The sequence below is a fragment of the Catharus ustulatus genome, chromosome 3 (assembly GCF_009819885.2).
Source record: "Catharus ustulatus isolate bCatUst1 chromosome 3, bCatUst1.pri.v2, whole genome shotgun sequence".
Lineage (NCBI taxonomy): Eukaryota > Metazoa > Chordata > Aves > Passeriformes > Turdidae > Catharus > Catharus ustulatus.
The window spans coordinates 104541597-104565816 of record NC_046223.1 but is presented as its reverse complement, the minus strand read 5'-3'; the positions used below and the strand labels follow the sequence as shown (position 1 = coordinate 104565816).

Sequence of the window (24220 nt, the reverse complement as noted above, 5' to 3'; positions counted from 1 at the left end):
CAGTATTTATACTTTACAGCATTTTCCCTAAAGTACACAATGTCTAAACGGCAATTTTCTTTTACTGTTTCTTTAGAGATACACCACTGGCAATGTTACTTCTCAGACTTCCTTTATTCCTCACATAAATATTTAAGCATGAAAAGCAGCACATGGATAATGGCAAATGAAGGCAAACTGAAAACAAACCAATGATCTCTGGAATCTTTAACTGTAATTATAAAGTACAGATACAAATATCTATAAAATGAGCATTAGTGATACATTTTAATTTCCTTAGTAAATTATAGTATTTCCTACCACAGTCTGCATAAAATAATTTTTTAAAGACTCACTCAGATTTCCCAACTGAATCATTAACCATAGTCTGCATGGGAAAAAAGGCCAAGAAATATTCAGCTGTAGTTCAGGAAGCAATCCTTTGCCTGTGCACATGTGGAATACGTGAATGCAGGCATGCTTTTGTGAAAGTAGGCATGTTTTCATGTAGATTTTGGTTGGTTGTAGTTCCACTAGCCTTTTATGCCCCTCATGTAGCTTCTATTCACATGAAATAAATCTCTGGCTGTGCTTGATCTCAGCTGAGAGTAAGTAAATGCTTTATTTTGTATGAAAGTGAAAAAAAGGAGTGAGAGATCACTTACCATTCACTTTACAGGCTTTGTATTCATTAGAAAAAACACAATCAATAAGAACCAAAGGCAATTTTCCCCTAAAGATAACTATGCCCAGCATCACTAGAAGGTCTGGGAGTCTCACAGGCCTTGATTTATTCATAAGAATCACCTTTGAAAGTTTACAACTTCCTAATCCAAATTTTGCTTTACTTAAGTCTGCTGTAAAATGCCCTCCTTTTATTTTGTTATACAAAACTATACTGTTTTTCTCATGGTTACTTTTACATTGTGTAAGTTCCGTAAGCTTCAAATGCAGAAAAATTGCAAATGTCTGATTTTGCCACTTTTCACATTTTATACAATCTCTTCTGGTTCTTGAGGACAGGTAAAAGAGAAACTACCAAAGCCAGGAATTTCTTGTACAGAGTACATTTTTTTTGGTTTAACAAGGAAAAAACAATTCCAACCACTGTTTTTAACTTGTTATTTCACATTAGAAAACTCATTCCTTAACTTTATGCATATTATGCATAGTTTTATTGAATAAAGTGAAATCTCATCTGAGAGGTTCGGAGCTATTGTACCCAGACTACCCTAACAAGGTGTTTAAATACAGACACAAACAGACTATAAACTTGAGGCATAAGTGAGAAGAAAAACCCTATATTCCCAATACCAAGAAATACAGACGCCTTTAAAATAAAAACATTGTTCCTAAGAGATATTCACAACACAAAGATGATCACAGCCTGAGTGAAATTCCATCCCTAAATCATTCCTTTCTGGGCTTGTGCTTATTGCATCTTCTGTCAGGAGCTAATCTCACGTGACAGGCTGATCCAAAGCCATTTGAAGTCTATGGAATGTCTCTTCCTGACTTCAGGGAGCTTTGCATCCAGCCCTTATAAACTTCAACAACAATACAATCCATGGGAAGTTGTTTCAAGAGAACAATAGCTAAGTATTGTCCAAGTAGAAAAGAATGTTAGCTTCAAATGAAATTCACCTGCAATGGTAGATTTGTGTTAGGCTTCTTTTACTGCTGTTTCTTTATGCATCTAATGGAGCTAAAACTTTGCAAAGTGAGAACATGCCATTTCTTTAGCAGAAGCCATAGAAAATCAAAACTGTAGACAAAATCAAAAAGAAAAAGGAAAGTAAAAATAAAAATATCATTTTGTACATAGTACATTTAAGTTTTCTAAGGAAACCAAAGATCACTTTTATGGCCTCAATTAATTCAGAATTTTCTTAAACAGCTGTACATTAAGGACAAAACAGAAAAAGAGGTTTCAAAAATGTATCAGTTGTTCCTGAAGTCAGCAAATCAAAATACAGAATAAAAAAAAAAAAAAACCAAAACACCAAACCAAGATAAACTAGTTGTATAAGCAAGGGGGTTGGCTGACAGGAAAGCAAGTTATTTTGTATTTCCTTTTATAATAAAAAGCCTGATTGTCTACTAACTTAAGTAAATTTCAGAGCTAGAGGTGACAACTACCACACCAGACATGGTGAGCCATGTCAGACTGTTATTTATATTCTGAAAATAATAATATGACTGAAATAAGCCCTGAAATAGCAATTATGATCCTTGTAAAAACTGGTGGAAGAGAAGTCCCAGTGCTGTGATATGGCTTTTCTCTCATTTATAAGAAAGATGAGGCAATGTAGACCAGTATAGACCCTGATGTTGATCTGATGTGCACTTGTACCAGTAAATTTACATCGACAAAAAAGCAAATCAAACCCAGCTCTACCACTTCTAAGCTCCCAATACACCCCAGAGGTGGTTCCAGTTTCCTCCCTCTCACATCAAATCAACTCACTACAGCTATTTCAGCTACCTAATGTTGAGATGAGAACACAGAAACATACAATTAAGCACAAACATTCCAGCATGTCCAGCTTCAGAGAATGATTCTGTTCCACAACAAAAAAAACCCCCAACAACAACAACAAAAAAACCCAAAATAAAAACCCAAAACCAAAAACCACCAAACCAAACCAAAAAACAAGCAAGCCATTAGGTTCTAAAGACTCTCATTCGTAAGATGTACAAATCACTGTTAATTATTTCTGTAGTTCCCTGTAGGTTTAACAACAAGCACTGACACTATAACTTTTATTAATTAATAATTTCAAAAGGGTCTACGAAGTATTAGATCAAAACCAATGTAGTCCACACCTCAAAAAGGAAATGAGACAAAGCACAAGGAAAAAGCAAACATCAATTTTTGCAATGTAGAGATGCTATAGTTTCTGTCTCTTCATTTAAACTCCCAGCATCCACAACTAAAAAAAAAAAAAACATTTCACTTTATAAATACACCTAATCAAATTGCTGGGTTTTTTTTAGTCTGAGCGGATGAAAACACGAAACCAGAAATTTCGTTTCAGGCCAGTATAAAATTGTGGGTCTTTTCCTAAATGAAATGAAACAGTATTTCTTAGGTCAAACAGCATACCTTATTTTGGTATTACAAATATTTTCACAAAATAATTCTCAAACAGCCCATTTTGTTTGACTTTTAAAAAACACATTATTTTGGGAACGTTGTCTTTTTTGTTGTTGTTGCTATTAACTACATTTTTTATCTGAAACATTGTCCTAAAACAAAAAATTAAACTTTCAAGTAAAAAAAGAAGTCAAAACAATATGAATACCCAAACTTTAACTTGGTTTTGTTGTTTTGTTTTTTTTTTTTCTCCTAACACGCACAAAGTAATGAATGGTTTTGTTCACTCCAAAGCTGTATTTCGGCTAAATGAAGTATTTCTATGCTCTGTTAAGTGCCATTTCTCGCTGTAGCAGCTATGCTGCCCCGTGTCTCCCATCGCACGCAGCAGCCGCACACGAGCTGCCCGCAGCTCAGCACTGCTGGCTGCTGTCCCGACCCTCTCGCTCCGCTCCTGGCGCTGCTGGCACCAACACTTCCCTAACCTCCAGCAGCCCTGCGCTCCCACTTACCCCCCTGCCGCCTCGGAGCGTTCCCAGGTGCTGATAATCTTTTCTCTCTATTGTTGTTCTGCTCCCCCTTACTTCGGCAGAAGCTCCAGCTTTGCAAGTTGCATGGCTCTTACCTCTGAGACCCTCTTTGTTGCTCTGCCTGCGAGCACGCTGGAAGCGGGCAGTGATGGATATTAGGGAAGCATGAGCCTCCCCTCGCTGTTTAGCAGCGTGCTCTGCAAAGAAAGATAGAGATGCTGCTCTCTCCTCCTCCTCCCCCCTCGCTGTCCCAGCTTCCTCCTCCCTCCTCCTCGCTCCCTCCTTCCCACCCGCGAGCTCCGGCTCGCTGTGTGCTCCCGCACAATGCGCTACCTCTCAGCACCAGCTACCTAAGGTCAAGAATACAGCCCCTCACCCTTCCCCCGCCTTTCCTCTCCGCCCCGGTATCCTCACCCCTGCTTCCCACGGAATATGGTATCTTCCCAAGCAGACGTGCCTCAGTCGGCTCTGGCATTTCTGAAGTGCGGACAATTTCAGCAGCCCCGGGGGAAATAAGAGTTGTAAAATAGAAAATGCACAGGGAAGATCGGGGATATAAAGGGAAAGTGGAAGTCTTTTGGAAACTTTGGGGATTTATCTGTGTGTTTAAAAAAAAAAATAAATCAAGTCACAGTAGCCAAAGCCTGCCACTTGGAGATTAGTTCAAGAGATCTATACAGATAAAGAAAAGGGCCCTGGATAGCTAGTTATCGCCCAAATCCAGCTTACCTATTGTTTATGCTCTTTGTTTCTCAAGCTTTATTCTAAATAGCTTTTTTGTAAAGAAGCTTCCAAACTTTTTCCCTGCAAAGCTAGACTTAAATACCAGTGTACTCTGATGATGCAATGGAGAATGAAAGGGAAAAAGTAACCAGTTAACAGTTCTTTAAGATTATGAGCTATGAAACCCCTTTAAGATCAGAGAAAACACAAGCACAAGTCCTCTGACTTTTCAGCTTGAATGACAAATGTGTTCAAGGGGTCTTTTTTTCACTTTGAGCAGTTATGGTGATTACAAGCACTTTCAGGCAACCAGTACATGCTCCCAAAAGTCACATATAATTAAAGCTAACCAGCATGTTTTCTTAAAGACCTTTTTTTAGACACATGATAAAACAGTCCTTATAAAGTGTTTATGTTTGTTACAGAGACTGTGGAGGATGTAAGTGATGCTGAAGACTTCTGAAAGATCTTGACTGCTTAAGGTTACACACCTTATTTAGGTGGACAGGGTCTCCCTCTGGAGGCCTCAAGACGCTTCTGGCTCTTGCCAGTGATTTATGGTCATCAAACCATACCATTCCTAAGCTGTACTAAGTCAGAGGTGGAGAGTTTTCTATCTATTTTGGTGCTAAAATATCTCTATAAAATAATCTAAATGCTTTTTTAAAACAATTCAGAGATGTCACTTTTGTCAGCAGAATTTCTGAAGGTCAAGAACTTCTTTCTGATGGTTAGCAAAGGAAGCTTTAGAATGGACAGATCTTTTGGAAGTAACATATCACTGGAACTAGAGGTTTTTTACACAAAATACAAAGCTGTTGAACTACCAGCTATAAAATTAAGATCTATATATACCTAGATATAAAGCAATCCAGTAGTAGAAGAGTGGTATATAAGAGTGGATCACCAATGGCTGACAGATGAGGTGAATACGGCTTTAATGAAGCTTAATCTCTTGTACAGCACTGAACTCTGAAGTGACAGAAAACTATTCAGGATACACAAATATAGACAGTGAAATGTTGCAGGCATACCTCACAGCCGTGGATTAATGAAAAGGCAGGTTCAACTAAGTACAAATAAATGAAAAACAACGAGTGCAAGAAATTATCTGCCTTGTAGCTCCAACAAGCCACAGTGGCACTCAGAGCCAAGATGCTGACAGTATAGGTCAGCGTCTCTACAGAGACTTGGAGATCAGTGGAAGAACAAAAGCAGCTAGCCAGAAGAGTCACCTATCCAGAGAGCAGGAGAAGAATGGTCAGGGAACTAGAGCTGGGTCCAGCTCTGCTGAGTGTCTCCAGTGCAGGAGCACACCAGGGGCAATGGGCATGCCAGTGGCATGAAGTACAGTCCTTTTCCTTTGTAGCAGACAACCCTCTCTTTGAACCAATGTTTTTGCCACTGCTTCAGCCAACAGCAGCAGCCATGGAACCACACAATCCCAAACATTCTTTCTCCTTACTATCTGCTTGTGTCCAAATTCAGGAAGTAACTTGGCACAGAGAGAATGGAGGGATGTTGCTCCCAAAGCCACACTTCCCGATACCACCCTTGGATGCTTCATTCCCTGCTCTGGCTGCAGCTGCCAACTACATGCATAATGATGACTGCTACCCACTTAGTTTTGTCAAAACAGCTCAATGCTCACCAGTTGTCGAAAAGGCACACACAATATTTTAAGAACAGAATAGAGAACAAAGAAGAAAATATCAGTTTGACGTTGCATTAAGTCTACATTTTAGACTTTTTGTACCTTGACTGCATACCTGACCATGGGATCATTCCTCCTTGAAGGGACCACTGGCTGTATCTAACCCAATCTCACAGTCAAAGACAAGTCAGCTATGCAATGAGGTTACATAGGGCTTCATCCAGTTGTGTCTTGGAAATTTCCAAGGATGAAGACTAAACAACATTTCTGGACAGTCTGATCCACAGCTTTATTGTTCCCATGTTGGGGAAAAAATATCCTTTTGCCCTTTACTTTTTTTTCCCTTTCAGATTAGAGTGTTATTCCTTTCAAATGTCACATTTGAAAAGGCTACAGCAGAACAGAAAAGCAGCATACAAGAGTGACTAGAGATTTGAAATACTTTCCAGACAAAGCAGATTACATAGGTTAGGAGTCTTCAAACTGGAAAATTGGTAACTGAGCTGATAAATATCTATTGAGATATTTAGTTGAGAATAATATGGGAAAAGTGCACTGAAAAGAAATTCTTCCAGGAAATACAGAGCACCAAATGACATGAATATGGAACATATTTGAAACAAAATTATTTGTTTTTTCTAACAAGTTAAAATTGTAAACTCGCTGCTGCAGAATGTAAAAACTGATCATTTTTGCTTTCCTGTAAACTGCCATTTGCAATTAATAATTTATTATTATTTATTAGAATTTGCCTTCTGATTAAAACCAACTCAAGGTGAAGAAAAGGAGGCTCCAGGAAACCTTATCACTCTCTACAACCACCTGTAAGGAGGCTGGAATGTGGGGGGTGTTGGTCTATTTTTCCAAGCAGTAAGAGATAGGATGAGAGGAAACAGCCTCAAGTGGTACCAGAGGAGGTTTAGATTGGATATTAGGGGAAACTTCTTCACCAGAAGGGTTGTCAAGTTTTGGAACAGGTTGCCCAGGGAAGTGGTTAAGCAGCCATTCCTGGAGGTATTTAGATGTGCCAATGTGGCAAATCAGGATGTGGTTTAGTGGTGGACTTGGCAGTGCTGGGATAATGGTTGGACTGGATGATCATAGAGTTCTTTTCCAACCTCTGATTCTAAGGTTCCTCGGTATTGCAGGCAAAACTGCATTTTGCCTTTCCTCAATGGGTAAAACAATGGTATTATCATTCAGTGGTAATAGCTACCTTCCATTTTGCTTGTGGTGGAAATGTGAGAGAAAGGGAAGGATAAGAAGAGAGGCACAAAAGTCTGCTTAGCTTTAATCCATTGGAGCTGGAGGTGATCTCATCCTGCTGGAGGCCTGGGACCTGTTCACAAGGGGTGTTACTCCCTGATAGTAAAACACGGAAGCACTGGGACTGGACTAGCAGAGCATGGAGGAATGCAGATGCCTCAAAAATGGGAACAAGTACATGAGTTTTTCTGTGGTTTCTGTTTTTCCAGCAACTGCCTTCAGCTTGCCTCCCAGTGGCAGGCACTTTTTTTCTGGCACTTTCCCAGAATCTCTTTCTCCTACACCTTCCCTCAGCACAAACGGTGCCCTAACATTCCTCATCCATTTCAAGTTCTCACTGCTATTAGAGAGTGAGAAACTGGAGGAAAGGATGGAAGTGCCCAACGTACTTCCATGTTAGGCTTGAATGTCTATGCATCTTGACAATCCCACCATCAGTGAATGCTAAATCAAAAATCTCAGTGCACACATAACAGCAAGCTACTCTAATTTCAAGTAGGCACTGTACAACACTTTTTAACATTATAAGATAAAATTAAGCCAAAAAATAAATTTATTTTTAAAAAAAGAAAAAAAAAGAAAAAAAAAAAACCAAACAAAAAACCCCCCCACTAAGTTCAAAGATACTTTTAAACTCAGGATATAAAGACAACTACCTTGAAGACATACTAAACTTTTCCATACATTAGAAGTTGACAAAATTCAATACGTCAGGGACTTTTGTACCTCCTGTGCCACAGAAAAGGTACAAACAAAAAACATAATAATGATCTTTTGGAACAGGAATCTTCTTCTGTTGATAAACTCCTTAGCATGGATGAAAGCTTCCAGCAGGCTTTGCCTAGAAACCCTCAGGCTCTGTCAGACAATGGCAGATGGCTTGCTGCCAAATTTCCAAACCTTCCTAAGAAAACATAATATTCACTGAACCTTTTCAGTAAGACACCAGTGTTCATATACAGCAAGGACGTGCTATTTACACAACCCTAATGTCACCTTAAGGGTCCTTTTCCCATCTATATTATTTCTTTTCTGAATTTCAGGTAGAAGCAGCAGGAGCTTCAGTTTATATCAAGAACTAAGCCCTATGTCTCCAATGTGACACCACATCGATGACTTCTGAGTGTCATTCGAGACACAACAAAAATGAACAATGTTTAGGACTGCGCTGCTCTGATCTCATTAACTGACTCAGTCTTCCTCATACTCACACAACAAAATTTAGAAATCAGAGACCTGACTTCTTAAAGGACAACTATTTGCCATGTATACAGTAAGAATTTTTTTTCAGGCAGATTAAGGTGCGCACATCAAGAAAGATTCTACTATTGCCAGAAACAGATTTAAGTCATTACATTTTACAACATAAAAATTTATACCTTTATGCCTAATGGTTATGCAGTGGTGAGGACCTTAGCGAGGCCTGCAAACTTCTCCAGACTGACATACTAATATACAAAAATATAGATAACTCTACAGTCCTATGTAGTTTAAATAAATATTTACAGTTATCCCTGTCTTTCATGATTTTGTATTTTTGCAGTAGTATATTTCCACTGGCTCATCTTTTCAGCAATACATGTGCACTTAACGTAAGATGCAGTTATAAGATTATTGTAATGAAAGATTGCATTTGATACAGAATTGTAGAGTTTTACAGAAGGTGGCCCTGGCTTTAACTTCAGAATGTTGTAACCACTATGAACATTAAAAAAAAAAAATCATGTAGGGATATAAAGGTACCTTTTAATGGATATATTTCCAATTTCAGGATCACATATATAGGCTAATAAATATTAATAGTGTATTAGTGTAGCAAAACATAAAAGAATGGGAAAATAATGTGATTAAAACAAATTTTGAATATTACAATGGCAACATAAAAACCACCCAAAAAAATCCCATGCTGCATGAAATCCAAACCTTTCACCACTTCAGTCCTGCATGAAGTTCACCAGCAGAAACTTTTACAAAGCAAATTTCAGCTGCTCAAAATAAAAGTAAAACCTGCATACCTAAGTAGTGTAGGGCAAAATATTAAATTACACAAGTAATTTAAGAAGCATTTTTAAGAAACTTACGTCTTGACTGACATACAGTCATTGAAAAATGTTAGTAAATCCAGTATTCTGGCAGGTTTTGATGGTAAAAGATCAGATTTAGAAAACGAATTATTGCCCCCTGGTGGCACATTAAGAACCAATGTAATGAAAAAGAAACCGATTTCAGATAAATAAGCAAATCTTTTAAGAATCATGTTTTGTACAATTAATGACTGAAAGTGTTAAAAGAATGCACAGTCATTTTAATATGTGCTAAGGTAACAGTTAATTTTAATTTTAATTAAAATTTTAATTTTTATCTACAGGGTGATTCTATTAAAGAATGTGTGGTGTTTAATTATCAGCTTTGCAAAATGTAAATAATAACATACTAAATGAAACTCTTTATCAACGCCACAGCAAAAACTCCTGATAGTCGTGAGTTATTTAAAAATCTTTCATTTAAAAGAATAATAAGACTTTTTAACTTTCATATAAATATAGAAAACTCTTCCTGAATCTGAATCTGTGTGGGGCTCTTCTTAACTCCATGAGATACAAGGCAAGGACAAGCAGGCAAGGACAGAGAGGCAGGGGAAAAACAGGATTTGATCTTATGACTGGCTAGAACAACAGCATAGTTAAATGTTGATGCAATGTTTTCCACATGGGTTAATACAGGAATTCATGTATCCTAATCCTCAAATTATGAGTTGTTAGCCTCCTCCTAATATCTGACCAGCCAACAGCCACCAATTCCTATTCAACAACTTTAATACTGCTTGTCACATCCCTCACATCTCCTCAAACTAACATGGCCCTAGACATCTACTCCAAAACCATTCTGCTGTTCCAGGTGGGAAAAGTTTGCTTTACAGTGGGTTTATACAATCTGTGATTGCAATGATAAAATACATCTTCCAGAGTACAAAAATGAGTGAAAAATATACATTCCTCATGGAACTATATACATCACCATAGAGACGTTAGCAATTATGTTGCACTCACAAAAATGAGCATTTTTACATTTTGCTGTAATCATGCGTCCTTTCCATGACAGGAAAACCTGCACCTGGCAGCAGTCCAACCTCACCTTGCAATACTGACAACCAGCATTTGCGTGATCTCTTTAAATGTGCAACTCCAAATGTGCTGAAACACAGACATCCTGCCTTTGAGGAGCTGTAATACATTGCTTCCTTTATTCTTGTTGATTCATTAGAGCACAAGAACAACTCATCTTACTTCTCTACATATACTTCTCTACAAGGTGAATTCATTACCATGCAAGTACTAGACTGAAAATTGGTTGCTATGAAGAAAACTCCATCCTCTGTCAAGGCATCTGATACATCATTGGTGATACCATAAGCTACTCTAAAGGAATGTCTAACTGGAAGGACTATGAATGCATTACAAATGAAAATTAATTCAGTGTTTTTACCAAGATAATAGAACATTAGTTGACATGTTTGGTCTGACATATTAGAATATGAACAAAGTTCTTCGTGGCTTTAAATTCTTCATACCAGACTGGTAGTTTTATAGGTGTGATGAAATCAGGAATGTGACTAGAAATTTCACCTTTAGCATGGGTGGAAGAAGCAACATAGTTCATAATTCGTTAAGCAAAGTAACTCCATGACAGACTTACCTGCTGTAGAAGAGAGTTAATTGCCATAAAGTGCAATCAAGCAACAGGCTATCTAACAAGGAGCTGTGTTTTAAAGAAATGTTTGTTTTCTGATAAATGGAACTTATCTATGCAATTGGAAATGTTGAGACTACTGCTGAGGTTGGCAAATGAGCAAGGTGTCAGTGCTTGTAAAACATTATCAGAAGTATGGAGGAAAGGGCGGGAGCAGTGGAGCTGGGACTTGGGAAAGGATGTTGCCGAAAGGTAAATGGACAGGATTACTTTGGACATGCCACATTTGATGGTTCCTGTCTGGCTCTACCTTGCCACAAACCTCTTGTAATTAACTTATTCCTGACACGGGCATTCTATCCGTGTCTCCGCTGTGAGTGACACACAGAGCTTTGGCTGCCTGGTACTAGCAAGCAATGACAAAATCAGCTAATTTGGCAGGGAATCAATACTAATTACTCTCACACCTACTTGCATGGCAATGCTCAGATTAGAATGCTCTCTCCTTGCTCATGCTGTTACCTGAGGAAAGAGCAATCTCCCTCCATGCAGTAACCAGTGAGGACTCCCTTCTTCCTGAGGGGAAGCCGTGGGAGGAGGGGCTGAGGGGACCTGACTTGTCCAGCCTGGAGGAGACTGAGGGGAGACCTCAGTGCAGTTACAGCTTCATTGAGAGGGGAAGAGAGGGACAGACACTGATCTCTGCTCTGTGCTGACAGAGACAGCTCCTGAGGGAATGGCCTGAAGTTGTGTCAGGGGAGGTTTAGGTTGGATATCAGAAAACGGTTCTTCACCCAGTGGTGGTCAGACATCAGACACTGAACAGGCTCCCCAGGGAAGTGGTCACAGCACCAGCCGGACAGAGCTTAAGAAGCATTTGGACAACATTGTCGGGCACATGGTGTGACTCTTGAGGCGTCCTGTGCAGAACCAGGAGGTGGACTCGACGATCCGTGTGACTCAGCATATCCTGTGATTCCTCCCCTTAGCCCCACGCTGGCCGCTGCAGTGCTGAGCGCGCTCCCGCTGTCGCAAAGGCGAGGACGGAGGCGATCAGCCCGTGTCCTCCGCCGGTCCGGCCGGCTGATGGGAGCAGAGGAAAGGATTGGTTTGGCGCATTCCAGCGGGCGCTCGGTGAGGCGGGGGCTGCTCCGGGGGGCGGGAGAAGCCGGCAGAAGCCGGGAGAAGCCAGGCAGGGCGGGAAAGCGCCGCGGGGGCCGATGGGTAACGCCGGGAAAGCGCCCCGGCGGCACAGGGGAGGGCGCGTGCGCGGGTTCCGCCCCAGCGGCCGCCTCAGGCGCGCGCGGGAGCGGCGGCCATGACGGGCAGCGGCGAGGGCGGGAGCGGCTCCGCGGCGCCCCGCGCCCGGCGGCGGCTCGGAGCCTCGGCGTGAGGGCGTCTGTGCGCCCTCCCTCCTCCAGCGCCTCGCCTGGGGGCCGGCAAGGAGGAGGGGCCGGGCGACATGGCCAGCCCCGGCAATTGCGAGCGCCTGAGGCCGCTGCAGCCGGACACGCTGCGTGTGAGTGAGGTACATGGCGGGCGGCACAGCGAGGCGCTGGGGAGCGGGCGGGACGGCGCTGCGGCTGCGCTGCTGCCGCGGGAGCTTGGGAGGAGGCGGCCGAGAGCTCGTCTGTGGGCGGGAAAGGCGCGGCGGGCCCGGCAGCGTGGTACCCGAGAGGAGCCCTGGGGTGCTGCCCGCCCTCGTGCCGCTGGGGCGGGCTTCCCGGGAAGGGTGCTGAAAAGCAGAGGGATGGGTTTTTTTGTTGTGTTACCTATAGCCTTTTCATCGAGCTAAGTATGTTGTAGCTAAGTATGAGAAAAAGGGACTACAGTGGGTTTTCTCAACATCTGTGATCATCTTACGTGCAGCTGACACTTGTTACCTTTAGCAATGCTATGAAGTAGCTGGCAAAAAAAGCCTATTTTGTAAAACTTTTAAAAAATTGTTGCATTTTTAAATTAATCCTGATGATGCATATTTTTAATATTGTGAAACTTCTTTAAATATACTGCTTTTTTAAAAAAAATAACCTTGTCAGTTGGGCTAAAGGTTACTTGGTAGTGTTTTCTTAAAGCCATGAAAGAGGTCATGTAATTTTTTAGGTGGGTAATTGAATTGATGATTGTAAGAAGCGAATGGTGTTTGGCACAGCTGCTTTATGTAGATATTTAGAAGAGTTTATAATGGGTGATACTTTCCTGAACCAGCTTCTTATAAACAGGGAGGTCAGAGATGCGGTAATCATTAGCAGCATTGCCTGTGGTGGCCATGGAGTGGTGGGTGTGAATTATACCTAGTGCAGGTAGCTTGGTTTGCAGGCACCAGATGGTTGGGATCCCTCGACAAGAGGCCATAAACTGCTCAACCCTTGGGATAAAAAAGGGCAGGAAGACGGTGGCACTGACCAGATGAGTGGAAACTGAGGCACACAGTAGAAGCCGTGAACTGCCAACCTTTGAGATAACAAAAGAGCACAAAGATGGGAACATTGCTGAGGTGGATGAAGAGAGACATGGGGAGACATAGCAGGAGCAGAAGACTCAGGAGGAAGAGTCAGATTTACCTAGGTAGACAATGAGGGTATAAAAACTTAGAGGTTCCTTTATTGTGCGTCTATCTTTGGAGATTCCAGCTTGGGCTGTTTCTGTGTTGCTGCACAACACAGAATATTGAGTAAATTTCTTTATGGAGAGATTTCTGAGAGTCTGCAGTGGGAAACCTGGGGTTGAACCAGTAAGGAACATGGCCTTCCTGTATGAGTGTGGTGTGTAGAGAGTCAAGTGGGCCTCCCAGTAGGGCACTGAGGCTGTCCACCATGAAGGGGCTTGAGTCCCAGCAGTGGCAGCCTCTGTCACTGGGAGTGTGACTGCCAGAGAGTCTCATGAATTGGCAGACTGGGAAGTTTTCTTGACAGTGGGATATTCAAGACCCTGAGCTTACTGGTAAGGAAGTCTAGTAGCAAAGTGCAGAACCCAGATGCCAACTTATTCAGTCTTCAAGACTCCAGCTTACTGTGCCAGGAGGTAGTTGAGATTTTTGGGAAGATGACTTTGAAAGCTGGAGGAACTGAAGATAGGAAGATCAGTAAGGAGAGACACATTTCATCATAACACTCGTGGCAAAAAGAACATATGCCGGGCAGACTAAAGAACAAGGATCAAAAATGCCTGGATATGCAGATATGATGTTTGGAAAGCCAAAGCTGTACCTGTAAACTAGCAAGGAATGTCAAAGATCACAATATTAAAGAAATTTCCCTGTCTGGCCGTTCAAGAGCTACTCTTGTCAGTCACTCTCTCGCCACCTGAGCTGAGACTGAGGCCCCTTTGCAGCTGCACCCCCACACTCACATAGACAAGGTTCCCTTGATTGACCCCAAGTTCCCCATGGAACAGTCTCTGACGTCTGGATTCTTAAAATAACTTAATCTTAGTCCAACAGCTGGAGCAAGGACACCAAACAAAGGAAACCTTGGGCTTGTCTACCCTGTATTGGGTTTTTGTGGTCAGGTTTTGATAGCAGGTGGGGGTCTGCAGGGTGGCTTCTGTGAGAAGCTGCCAGAATTTTTCCCCTATGTCCTGCAGAGCTAATGCCAGGCAGCTCCAGAATGGATCTGTGACTGACCAAGGCAGAGTTACTAGTAGTGCTTCTGTGATAACATATTTAAGAAGGGGGAAAAAGTTATTATACAGTTGTAATTGCAGCCAGAGAAGAGTGGAATGAGAATTTGTGAGAGGAACAACTCTGCAGACATCAAGGTGAGTGGAGAAAGAGGAGGAGGAGAGTTGTTCCAGGTGCTGGAGCAGAGACTCCCTGCTGCCTGTGGTGCATCCCGTGGAGGACCATGGGGATGCAGAGATCCACCTGCAGCCCATGGAGAATACCCAGGCTGGAGCAGTTGGCTGCCTGAAAGGAGGCTGTGAACTTTTGGGAAGCCCTTGCTGGAGCAGGGTCCTAGCAGGGACCCATGGAGAGCCGAGCACATCCTGGAACAGGTTTTCTGGTAGGACTTGTGACCCTTGAGCCACGCTGGAGCAGGCTATGCCTGAAGGACTGCACCCTGCGGAGAAGTGATGTGCATTGAAGCAGTTGAACTGTTGCTGTGGGATGGACTTATTATACTGGAGGAGTTCATTGGGGACTGTCTGCTGTGGGAGGGAGCCCCACACTGAAGTAGAGGAAGGACTCTCCTCCCTGAGCAGCAGCAGGAACAACATTTAATGAACTGACACAACCCCCATTCCCATCTCCCTGTGCTGCTGGTGTGGAGAGGTAGAGCTTGGGAAGGTGGGAAGGGTGGGGGGAAGATATGTTTTATTTCTCATTACTCTACTCTGATTTTATTGGTAATAAATTTAATTAACATTCCCATCTGAGTCTGTTTTATCCATGATGATATTTGGTGAGTGATCTCTTCTTAGCTCAACTCATGACCTTCTTTACATCTCTCCCCTGACCACTTGCAGAGAGGAGTGAAAGAGCAGCTTTGGTGGGTGCTTGGCAGGGTTTGTCCTAGGGCCTGTCCTGTTGATAGGTGGAGGATATGAGGTTTATGAGCTGGAGGAAGGGGTCATCTAACACCTCATAAACCCAGGAAGTTGAAAATCAAGTGTTTAAGCCTTTCCTTTACCCTGCAGTGGTGGGGGACCACCCTGTTGAAAGGACCTGGGAGTCCTCATGGGCAGTGGGCTAAATGTGCACCTGCACTGTACTCTGACATTGAGGCATATGAGGCTGTCTTAGCAGGTGAACAGTAAATTGAGGGAAGTAATTCTTTTTCCTTACTTGGCAGGTATTAGGTTGCCCTTGGAATGCTGTTCCTGATTTAGGCCCACTAGTACAGGAAGGCTGTTAATAAACTCCTGAGAGAACTTGTTAAGCCATAGCAGCCTTTCACTAAAATCATAGCAGATCCTGAGTTTGAAAGGACCCATAAAGGATCATGAAGTCTGACTCCTGTCCCAGCACAGGACAATCCCAAGAATCACACCATGTTCCTGAGAGCATTGTCCAAGAGCTTCTTGAACTCTGGCAGCCTTGCTGCTGTGACCACTTCCTTGGGGAGCCTGTTCCAGTGCCCAACCACCCTCTGGGAGAAAAACCAGTTTCCGAATATCTAACCCGAACTTCCTCTGACAAGTTTCATTCCATACTTGCAAGCAAGTTAAGAACTTTAAAAGGTGGCCAGATGTTTCACAGTTGTATATGATGGGCCATGAATTGAAACAAAAGAAGCAAGAGAGGTTGCAGCTTGCCTTAGCATCAGCAAATTCAATGGTGTTTCGTATTTTTGAAAACAGGGTGAGTTGTGCTGAGATTAAGGGCTGAAAATTCTGGCAGGAATTAAAAAGGAATTAAATTCCTGCTATCTAGTGACACTTCCTCACAGTAATAGCTGTGGAATTGTCAGAACTGTGATGGCTGTAACATCTCAAGTAGATTTGAGGATTTCTTCTGAAGAAGCTCCCCCTGTAGGTAGCATTTTATGACAGTTGTTTTTTTCCCTTTTAATTTCCTCAGGCACCAATGACAAACCTGAATGTGCAGAAGGACACACAGCTTGTGAAAAGTAAGTTGCTATGTGTCATGTGTGAAAATCAATCTTGCAGTATTTCATACCTTTCTACAATGTGAGTACATGCTATAGACAAATGAAAAATTGTGTTTAATATCAGCAGGACAGGAAAAATGCTGAACATTGACTGAAATAACAGATGTGAAACAATAGTTCTTTATGGCTTTTCCTCTTCAGATTTGTTGCAAGTGTACCTTCCCACTGCTACATAGAAAATACTGCACAGGAAAAGTGAGTTAGAGAAAAATGGAACAACATACTGTCAAATGTTGGGTTTCAGCTGGTGTTAACAAATGTGAAAGTAAACTCGGGTGAATTTCTGTGTGTTGGGGGTTTTTTTGTTTATTTTCTCATCAGTTGAATTGTTGCACACATTTCACAGTAACACAGTCCAAAACTGTCACTTACGGAGTGCGCAAACTTGCAGCCATGGAATGGGTGTGTTACGAGTAAAAGCACATATCTCGTTCATCTTGGGAAAAATACTGCTGGTTGAAGTAGAGTTTTGTGTCAGATTCTTTTTTACACACACACCTTTTCTTGAAGCATTAGACTGGAATATTGCTCAGGTACACACATTGGTCAGATGAAATACCTGGTTTGCTTTATGGGAGAAAAGACAAGTTAACAGCAGAATTGACAATCTTTTATTGACTGGCATCAGATGAGTGAGTGCACAGTATGACTTCTTTGTTCCTCAAAAGTAGGTGCTTTTTTTGTGTGTTTTGCATGCATAAATAACCATCTCAAGTTATTCATCGGTGACTTTTACTGTTTCTGCAAATATGTTGGTAAAGGATACATATAGCACAGGAATCTCTTAAACCAGGGTGTCAGGCTGACTGTACATCTTTGTTGCATTAGTAAATTAAACAATGGAATGACCACTTCTTTTGCCCTGAGACCAAATAGTGCAAACAGAGTTTGTCTGCATACCAAGTTCTTCAGTTCCAGAACAGATTGGTCATGACCAGGCTGAAAAAACAGTCCTGACGCCAAGCTGGCTCCTGAACTATGCCTAATGGTTACATGGGAGGTCTGCTGGTTAAACTGGACCAAAAAGGAGTGAAAAAATATTCCAACAGTGTCATGGAGCAGAGATAGAGCTGCGTTTCTCTGGCAACACCTCAGCACTATGTATAGTTAACCAAAGGTTTCATTGGTATTTGTTCAGTGATCTGATCTCATGTCCTGTAGAAGATACAGTTACTCAGTTATTAATATCCTTACTAGCAGTGTGGAGTCATGTGTTGAAAGCACAAAAATGCATGCTTGATATTTAGATAAACTCATTGCAAACAAATGAAGATATGTGTAATAGGCTTTATATGGTGCCATTGCAATGTCAGCATTAAAAACTGCAGTGCTTCCAGACTTCTATCAGTTACTTCACCATGATCACTTTTTTTTAAGGAATACTTCATGCTTATGTAGTAGCTTACCCTAAACATTCCACCAAAACTTTACAGAAACTGGACAAGGCAAAAGGCCTCGATTTGATGCATCCTTGGTGCTTTTGACACGAAAATTTATGGCTCTTCTCAAAAAAGCTCCAGACGGTGTCCTTGATTTAAATGAAGTTGCAACAACACTTGGAGTACGAAAACGAAGAGTATATGACATCACCAATGTGTTGGATGGAATCGACTTGATTCAGAAAAGATCTAAGAATCTTATCCAGTGGATGTGAGTTGGCTTTGAAAGTTCCAGCTTCTGAAACAGTAAATCCCAATAATGTTGAGTAATATTTATAACTTTGAGAGTATCTTTAAGCATATTAAATTACTCCTCATAGATAATATTTTATTTTATCTTTATGCTGTGTGAATTACCTAATAGGTTAACAAGTATCAAGTGCAGAAATACATGGAAGCATATTTCAGCAGAATAAAGGATGCCAGAGTTCCTTACTGTTTTCTGTTAGCATACTTGATGTTTAATAAACAGATGTTTATTTATATAAACATAGTAGACAGCTTTCATATTCTTCTAGAGGCAACAATCTTGACCAAGTTGTTGGAAAAGCACCAGAGCAGCAAAACCTTAAAGATGAACTTTCTGACTTATCAGCCATGGAGGAAGCTTTGGATGAATTAATCAAGGATTGTGCTCATCAGATATTTGAACTAACAGATGACAAAGAAAATGCAAAATATCCTTTCAACTCTTGCATTATTTTAACACGTGGTTTTAGTTGCACGTACTCACATATCTATTAAGGAGTGCTGCTTGTGTGACTTTTCCATTGCAGAAGAATGAAGTGGGGCGATAGTCTTACTATCCTGATCATCACCCTGTTCTCTCCATTTGAGTTGTCTCAGGGGCAGGTCTTGACCTACCAGTGGGCTCAAGCTGCTTAGTGAGATGACAAAGGGGACTCGGAATGGAGTCCCATTATATCTCCTATTGCCAAGGAGATGTAATGGTATGTTGGTTGTGTCATAATACTCTTCTCTCTTGAAAGAGTGCAGTTGGGACTTTCAGATGGGTTTTGACAATAGAAAAGCGATTTATTTTAATATATGGCATAAAGATTGAATTTTGGCTTTGGGTTACAATAAAATATTATTTAGCTCCCTTGTTTGGCAGGATGTTAAGGTGTGTGCACAAATGAAATGTGCTCATTTTTTTTAAGCCTTACTGGTTAAGAAAATAGCTTTATAGTGTGTCATGAAATTATTTTCATGCTATTAAAAATAGAATCTATTTATGTTTTTATGTAATGAAATGTCTGTATGTTTCTAAAGAACAGTATTCTCTCTGCTTTGTAGATTTATGACAATATCTGTGAAAACTGTTTGGGTTTTTGTATAGTAATATATTTTTAAAAACTTTTTTCCTTTCGTGGAAATACAGAAAAGTATTTTTCTACCATTAGCTGCAGTTTAGCAAGCTAATATTAATCTCTGCTGAACTGTTGATCAATCTTCTGAAGTTGGTATTCTGCCTCAGCATATCTTCACATCACACTCTTTGCTTCTGCCCATTAACAAATTACTTTACAGAATCCTTGACCAATGTATACACTAGCTTATGTGACATACCAGGATATCCGAAGCATTCAGGCATTTCAGGAACAGATTGTGATCGCAATCAAAGCTCCAGAGGAAACCAAATTGGAAATACCAGTTCCTAAAGATGTAAGTCTTATACATTTCTCCTAAAGGAACAAAAGTTCTCAATTTTGATTTTTTGCAGCAGCAGTCAGTAATTGATTTCCAGTTGCTTTGTCATGCAGATAGCAGTAGTTCATTGTTCTTGTGTTCCACTAAACAGTGCTGCAGGGACAGTAGTCTAGTCTTAGAAACTTGCTGTATTTTTGTTTTTGCCTAAATTATTAAACCATAAATGTATCTGAGCTTTAGCTACCTGGTTTTGCTAGAGAGAATGGAACAGCTGTAATAAAGCATGCAATGTACAGTATGGTTGGAAAAAGAACATTTTGTCACTCTGGTAGATCATACCTAGAGGGATTTTTCATGGAGTGGGGCTGTGCCCTGTCCTCACCCTGCAGTGCAATACAAGCTCCATGCTTGTCTCACAGAGGAGCCAGACCTTTGCCCCCTGCAGCCAGCAGTGCTGCAGCTGCATAGTGGGGCCTGTGTACTGGGAACCCACTGTCGGTAGTGCTCTGAGGAGGGAAATCCTGGGAGACTGCCTAAGATAACAAACGGAACTTTAATTCTGGTTTTTTTGCATGAGCATTTTTTATAAACTTCCAAATTGTGTAGTCATTGAAGTTGCTTTACTGTGTGGACAAAAAGGTGCGGATATCTTAGGGAAAGGAGATTAATCAGTAGAACCAAAAGATTTAGATCCACTGCATAGATCTCCTGTAGTTTCCCTGGTCAAAGGAGCTGTCTCTCATCCAGTGGAGATGAAAAAGATACAATTCCAAATGCCTCCTGAAGCAATAAAAAGGCAGAATTTTAGAAGTTGTACATTAAAACCTAATATTTTCTTCATTGTGCATTAAGATTTATTTGCTCTGTGTCTTGCAACATGATATCTGCTGAAGGAGAGCAGAAGAAGCAATAGGCATTTGTTGCTTTACTATGTCATTAAAGCTATGTGCTCCAGTTTGTTGTCTGATTCATGACACTGTTTGGTCAAGTTTTTAAATTTTGTTATCTTTCCTAAACATATAGTAAGTCTTGGTCATATATCTGAAGGTCAGTAGACCTTCAGACCTTAAGTTCATAAAAAATGAAAGCTTGTTAGCTTAATTCTGCAGAATAATAATTGTCCTGCAAATGTATGTAAAAGTCATAATTATGTGGAAGTAGTAACACAGTTTTAAATAGTTACGTAATTTCTGTATTTATTCTGTTCTTAATCTATTGTCTTTAAAATATGTGCAAAAATAGATAAAGAATGTGTAAGATTTTTTTCTTTGGCTTATATGCAAGTTGCTGTTTTATAGGATCACATAGAAGTACATGTGAAGAGCACAAAAGGACCCATTGATGTGTATCTATGTGAGGTGGAAAAAGAGAAGCCAGGTACCAAAACTTGTGAGGATATGGATACTGTCAGTAGTGAAACTGAGGCATCATTTTATCCTGATGAAGGTAACGTCCTCCTTTTACATTTTTATCCACATGTAGTTGTGGATTTTTTTGGTTTTTTAAGATTGTCATATCATTCTGATAAAGTGGTAAGCTGTACTGTTGAGCAAGTATAATTTTCTAAGCATAGTTTGTGGGCCATGATGTGTGGGAGTATAGGAAATGCCTGGAAGAGAAGTCTGTGCTGTTGTGTTACCTCACAGCAGGAGGTCAGAGAGTCAGGCACAGGCACGTAGAGCCAGGCACTCTGGTTCCCTGGCCTTCCCCTTCCTTCACTCTTGCTGCTCTCCTGTCGGAGCTGCGTTCCATGGATGGAGCAGCATGTGTCAGCTCCCAGCTGCTGCACCACAGAGTCCTGCTCAGCTGAGATTGCTGCCATGAGAGTTACGATGCTGCTTTAAATGAGAACTGTGCTGCTGGTCATTCCTGCCCTAAGGGAGGGCAGACAGAAGAGGGGATGGGGTATTTTAATCTAAAACAAGATTGGATGGAATAGAGACTCTGAAGAACCCTAGTGCTACAGGATGTTGTGGCTTAAAAATAAATGTGGCAGGAATTGCTGTAGCACAGAACACAGAAATTATTTTTCGAAGTGGTGCTTTATAGGTGAAGGGAAGAGTTGACTTTTTCATCTAGGCATTTTTTTACTTCATTTTGCCTGTGAAATAACTCAGAATTGTATTTTCTACAATTAGAGTAATCATATTCCTTTTAAATTTTCCTTTTAAAGTGAGATCTCCGATGGAAGAGAAAAAGCCATTTGAGATGCCAGATTAATTACAACCCAAAAATCTAATACAGAATGTAAATATCTGTGTTACACGGCTTTTCCATAGCTACTTGGATCTGCAAACTTGGGAACCTGAAATGTTCCAAAATGTTTTAAAAAGCCAGCAGTGGATGACCTACAGAAGTTTGGGGAAACAGTATTTTTACCTTATAATTTTAATTGACAGAAAACATAGATAACTTCCAAAAAGGAAGGTTGGAGAACTATTTCTGGAATGGTCCACAATCGGTGTGAGAATGTATAAAATGAAGAAATGCACTTTTCAGTTCTGAGGCTGCACTACTAAGCAGGAATGTCAAATACAAGTATAACAAAGAACTGGTGTATTGGAAGCCTTTGCTATAAAGAAGAAGATGTAAATATCCTGAGAGTTATGCCTTACACTGTGTACGTGATGTTTGCATCCAGCTCTACATGAACTATGGTATCAACACTGAAGTGAAATAACTGGGCTTTGTGTACATACTTGTATCATTTCTAGGTAGTTACTGATGTACATTTGTTGAGATGGTTTGTGTTTCTGCCTTTGTACAGGAAAGAAATTAAATAAGCTTACAAAAATATGAAATAGTCTAATGAAACCTGTTGGGTTGCCTTTGCTGCAATTCACTGAGTAACTACAAACATCTTAAATTATGCAAAAATTTAAAATCTGTTTTTCATGATGCTGTCAGATAACACTTAGATCTGGATCTTGTGATGCCACAGTACTGTAGCAATTTTCAGAATAATGATCAATAACTACTTAAACTTACAGTTTCTGGAGTTTGCATACAGCAGAGCTTTAGCTGAATACCATGATGTCTTTGTGGCTCAGCTTGCAAAAGTATGTAAAATACTTTAGGACTACATCTGAATTATCCATCTTTTGCATCTATAAAACAGAGCTGTGGAATTTGGATACTGGATTTTCTAAGGGAGTGAACTGTCAGTGCACAAATTGCTCTTCTTGGGCTCACTTCATCCCAGTATCAAACTGTACACCAGAGGTTTCTGTAGGGGTGAGGGGTAGGTTGGCAGGTTTGGTTTTAAATGGGAAGTCCAAGTCCTTGTTTCCTGATCACACGGTATTGACAACTATAAATCTACTCATAAGTGAGAACATCAAAGCTAATTAACGCCTGAATGTTCTAGCCAGCAACTCTACGGCTATTTTAGACAGATGCAGTGAAGTTAAATGCCCTGTGTTCCACAATACAAATAAGGTGACACAGGTGACCTTATGGTGAGCATAAATATACCTAAATATAGACTGAGAGTTTAATTTCCACAAGGTTCTGTAAGCTTCTCTTGGTAACCTGTCCCAATGCCTCTCCACCCTCATAATAAAGAATTTCTTCCTAATATTTAATCTAAATCTACCCTTTAACTCTTAGCCATTACCTATCTTACCTATAAAGAAGTATATTTTTACAAAATAACCATCTTAAAAATGCTAAAAAAGTCTGTCTTCAATAGCAGAGCAATTAATTTAAATGAAACATGAGGATTTTTCATTTTGAACAAATCTCTAGTGATTGTTTTTCCTCACTCATATGTACAGGTTTTCTAGCAGTATAATTAATTTTTTAGCCACACAATAGTCACAGTGAAATGAAAGAAGCTGTAATATGACAATTATATTATTATTATTTTACTAAATACATCTCTTGTTTCAATAGTGCACCTTCAGTGGAACGAATGGACTTTTGAAGATTAAACCACTGCTTTTACTGCTTGCTTACATAAAGTATTACCCATTGGTGATGCTGGAAAACAATGTACTGTATAAGCTCAGTGCACTAGCTGAAAAGATTCAACTTGGACTTGAAAAATTCCTGAGTGATGCTGAACTTACACACAAGTTACAAGTTTGTAAATGTGACAGGACCTTACTCTGAATTTGTGTAATAATGCTTGATTTTTTTTCTGAGAGATTGTTATTTTTGTTGAGTCTATATCTGTCCATTTTCAGTACAGTTGTATATGTAAGAAGCTCTCTTGGCTATTTGAGGACTCTAATAAATTAAAAGTTTCTAATACTGTTTTTGTCTTCCTTTCAATAAGAATGGCCAATCATCTAAAAGCATTATTCAGCAATAGCAACAGCCAGGATCCATAACGATGAAATGCCTGATTTTTGCTGATTCTTACTGGAAAAAAGTGCTGCAAGTTGCCAGTTCAGCCCTTATTTAGTGTGGGAAATTGCTTGTCAGAGGTTTCAGATGGGAATTACAATTTCAAATAATGTGATTTTTAAAGAAGAGAGAAAATTCCTGCAAATTATTGTCTGTTGGAAAGCATTTGAAAGCCAGCAATTCCTTCATTTTGAATGATCTTTTTGGTGAGTGTGAAGAGCCTCACTTGT

General features: G+C 40.4%; 2 protein-coding genes across 10 annotated transcripts in view; one reads left to right on the top strand and one right to left on the bottom strand.

The window, feature by feature from the left end:
• The window catches only part of GREB1 (growth regulating estrogen receptor binding 1), an 89576-nt gene extending 78051 nt beyond the window's left edge, over positions 1-11525 (bottom strand). The window contains exons 1-2 of one of the 8 annotated variants that reach the window (XM_033055846.2): positions 4021-4037; positions 3702-3803 (exon numbers count right to left, since the gene is read on the bottom strand). The gene's annotated coding sequence lies outside the window, so the exon portion shown is untranslated. The other 7 variants (XM_033055850.2, XM_033055851.2, XM_033055853.2 and 4 more) reach the window with 7 other exon arrangements.
• Positions 11526-12304: 779 nt separating this feature from the next.
• E2F6 (E2F transcription factor 6) lies at positions 12305-23894 on the top strand. 2 transcript variants are annotated; one of them, XM_033055587.2, is made up of 7 exons: positions 12305-12458; positions 16461-16509; positions 17985-18201; positions 18509-18667; positions 19541-19655; positions 20939-21086; positions 21814-23894. In XM_033055587.2, the coding sequence occupies exons 1-7, from the start codon at positions 12402-12404 to the stop codon at positions 21858-21860; spliced, it is 792 nt and encodes a 263-aa protein (XP_032911478.1). In that variant the 5' UTR covers positions 12305-12401; the 3' UTR covers positions 21861-23894. The 2 variants fall into 2 exon arrangements, with proteins under 2 accessions (XP_032911478.1, XP_032911477.1); XM_033055586.2 differs by having other exon boundaries at positions 12306-12467.
• Positions 23895-24220: the final 326 nt, after the last annotated feature.